The 3,681-nt window shown below is 47.0% G+C and overlaps 1 protein-coding gene across 1 annotated transcript in view; it reads right to left on the reverse strand.

Moving 5' to 3' along the window:
- Window positions 1–3,681, reverse strand: part of GPA33 (glycoprotein A33) — a 30,792-nt gene that overhangs the window by 22,131 nt on the left and 4,980 nt on the right. The window contains exon 3 of the mRNA XM_030887760.1: window positions 66–282. Coding sequence (XP_030743620.1) covers window positions 66–282 — 217 coding nt within the window. The remainder of the gene's footprint in view (window positions 1–65; window positions 283–3,681) is intronic.

Below are 3,681 nucleotides of genomic sequence, written 5' to 3' on the forward strand. Positions count from 1 at the left end.
GCATGGAACCCTTCACACACACACACACACACACACACACACACACACACACCCTCAAGACTCACCAAGGACCAAGAGGCGAACGCGTGACTTGGAGGTGCCTTGCAGGTCTGCCAACAGCGAGACGGCGCACTCGTATGTGCCGTTGTCCTCCATGGTCAGCCGGTCGATGACGATGGAGGCGTCCGACCGCTCAGCATCACGGGAGACGTTGACTCGGTTCTGGTAACGGTCACCGTACAGGTAGCTTTGGGTCAAGAAGTTCCAGATGACCACCTGCTCCTGAGAGGGAGAAGGCGTGGCAGTTGACCATAAGGTTCTGGCATGGTGCCCTCACCCACAGCACCCAGAGCGCAGGAACATCCACACACCAAGCCCTCCCAACAAGCAAACGGCCCTCACAAGAAAGACCCATCTTGTGCAGGCCTCTGCTTTTTAAATGCTTTTTAAGAACTGCAAATATTGGAAGACTGGCTCTGGTAGGCATGTTATAAAACAGGAGACACATGGATACATGAGGCTACCTCCAATCACGAAATGGAATGCTGTGTGCAAATAGATTAAAAAATGAGATAGATAAAGTGGGCTCTCCATAGAAAGTTCCAAGATATATTGCTGAGAGATATTTGAAATATCCATTGCAGATCTGTGTAGGGAGCAAGTAGGCACACACACACACATTCAGATCTGTATGTGTGTGCCTATATAAGATGGATGTGTGTGTGTGTGTGTGTGTGTGTGTGTGTGGCACATCTATAGAAGGCCCCCTGAGTAGCTGGTGGAGTGGTTGTGCTTGTGAGGGTGACAGGGGACCGGGTGGGCAGGTTTGTTCACACATTTGTACTATGTGAGTCTTCGGCTGTGTGGTTCAATACTCACATAAGAAAACAGCAAACACTTCCCTATGGGTGACAACTTGGCAATCTCGATGAAGATTAAAGAATATATTTTACCTGCTGTGGGAACACACACATACAGAATTATTCCTGACAGTCTCGTCATCGGGGAAGATTGGAAACTAGCAAGGGTCCGCTACTAAGAGACCAGTTAAAAAACAAGAGTGCGTCCACACAGTGGCATTCCCTCCGCGCTAGAGAGCGTGTGAGGAAGGCCTCTGTTCACTGATGAGCTGTAGATGTGCGGAGAGCTCCAGTCTTTCCCGCTCAGGGGAAAGGCAAGAGATAACAGAAGGGGGAAACAGGAATACGCAACCGATCCATAGTCACATTTTCTTGAATTTTCCTACAGAATCACAGAAATGAATACAATTAGTTACTTTCGCCAAGAGTGCGTGTGATGAACGTGTTCCCTTCTTGTAAGTAACCATCCCCCCTCAATCAGCCCAGACCCGGGTCAGAGGCAGCGAACCCCAAACCAAACCCGCTGCCCCTTAGTCAATTCTGGCCCATGGAAGGTGGCCCCCAGTGTGTCAGGGAGGGGTTTCGACAGCCGATTCTTCCTCAGTAGATCACCAGGTCTTTCTTCCAAAGTGCTCCAGGGAGGTGTGAACAACCTTTCAGACAGTAGTTAAAAACTTAATGATTTGCACCACCAAGAGGCAGCTCAGAAGCACTGAGTACCAATGACAATCGAGATCCCTAGATTTTCAACAGCTGCCGGGCTCAGCAGAGGGGTAAAGGGAAGTAAAAGCTATAGGGAGTGGGTGGAAACTGCCCAGTGTGCATTTTTTTTTATCATTTCTGAGCCATGAGGTTATAGTAATTCAAAATTAGAATTAAAAAATAAAACAAGATCTCTCCTACACGTCCAAAGAGAACCCCTGAATAGAGGGAAAAACAACAAACCTGACCCATAAAAAAAAAATTCTAGTTTATAAAGTAAGATTTTGTTTCAGGGAGGTAGCTAATAGCATTAATAAAAGGAAATAGCCTTAAATTATTTAAATGATGCAATTTAAGGCATCTGAGACTGGCTACCAGAAAGATACAAGCTTGTGGAAAAATGGAACTAAAAAATATTGGCATTTTCCAACAAACTTTTGAAGCCTCCTCGTATATTATTAGAGCAAGGGACTTTCCTGTCTCTTTGGGAGAGAAGGGTGACACGATTCAGCCTTCTCACAGAGAGGTAGCTAAGGCTGGTGGGTATGGCACGTGCTCTGGGCACCACTTGAAGGAGGGGGTGGCACTGAGCAGCTTCTATTAGCTGGTGCAGCCCCATGTCTTTTTTCACCCAGAAGCAGAGAGGTACATTCCAAGGTGCCACAAATATGAAAGGCTCCTGAGTAAGACGGCCGGCCAAGAGCATGGTAGGCAGTTTCTGCCACGTGGCCCACTAATGTCTCTTCTCGAAGTTGGTGTGATCACATCACCCGGGCACTTGTTATCGGGGTCTGGGCTGGCGTCCAGTCAGCTCTGACTTGAGGCAGTCCTGTGTGTGGGGAGCAGAACTGCCCGCGGGGTTCCAAGGCTCTGACCTCTCACAAGCTGATTGACAGGCTTTGTCTTTCAAGGCGCCTCTGGGTGGGTTCAAACAGCCAGCCTTTCCCTAGGACAGTGGTGCTCAACCTTCCTAATGCCGTGACCCCCAACCATAAAATTATTTTCGTTGCTACTTCATAACTGTAATTTTGCTACTGTGATGAATCGGGCAACCCCTGTGAAAGGGTCGTTCGACCCCCAAAGGGGTCACAACCCACAGGTTGAGAACCACTGACCGAGGGCTTAACTGGTTGCAGCACCCAGAGACTCCTCCAAACCTAACCCACCACTACAAGTCAACTCTGACTCCTAATGAGCTTATCGAACAGAGCAGTGACCGTCTAGAGTTCCCAAGAGTGTAAATCTTTACAGGAGACAGCTTCATCTTTCTTCCATGGAGTGGCTGGTGGATTCGAACCACTGACCTTGAAGTTGGTGGCCCAATACTTAGCCTAGTACCACAATAGAGCTCCTTTCCTAAGAAGTAATGTTGTGGTGGTTAGTCGCTGTTAAGTTGGTTCTGACTCATAGAAAGCCTGTGTACAACAGAACGGAACACTGCCGGGTCTCACGTCATTCTTATGTCTGAACCCATGCTGCAGCCATGGTGTCCATCCTTCTTGTCAAGGGTTTTCCGTTTTTTCACTCTCTCTGCTTTACAAAGCATGAGGTAATTCTTCAGAGACTGATCTCTCCTTATAACATGTCTGAAGTATGTGAGATAAAGTCTCACATCCTTGCCTCTAAGGAGCATCCTGGTCTTACTTCTTCCAAGACAGCAAAGCTTGTCCTTGTAGTAGTTCATAGTATTTTCAATAATCTTTGCCAACACCATAATTCAAATATATTGATTCTTCTTTGATTTTCCCTATTCAATGTCCAACTTTCACATGCAGATGAGGCCATCAAAAACACCATGGCTCCCCCAACACAAGAACACTTTGTTCTAACAATTAGGCAGTCTGAGATGCTCACCTACCTGACATTATCACTGAAGACAATGGGTGCACAAGAAAATGTGGTGAAGAAAGCGGATGATGCTTGGCTACCAAAAAATATAACACCTGAAGTCACTGAAGACAATGGGTACACAAGTGGATGTAGTGAGGAAAGCTGATGGTGCTCAGCTACCAAAAGATTATAGCACCTATAGCCTTAAAGACCTGAAGATAAACAAGCACCATCTAGCTGAGAGACAACAAAACCCACACGGGAGAAGCACACCAGCTTACCCCTACTC

This window comes from Echinops telfairi, unplaced genomic scaffold (assembly GCF_000313985.2).
Source record: "Echinops telfairi isolate 266 unplaced genomic scaffold, ASM31398v2 ScPeMD7_7424;HRSCAF=8462, whole genome shotgun sequence".
In the NCBI taxonomy this organism is placed as follows: Eukaryota; Metazoa; Chordata; class Mammalia; order Afrosoricida; family Tenrecidae; genus Echinops; species Echinops telfairi.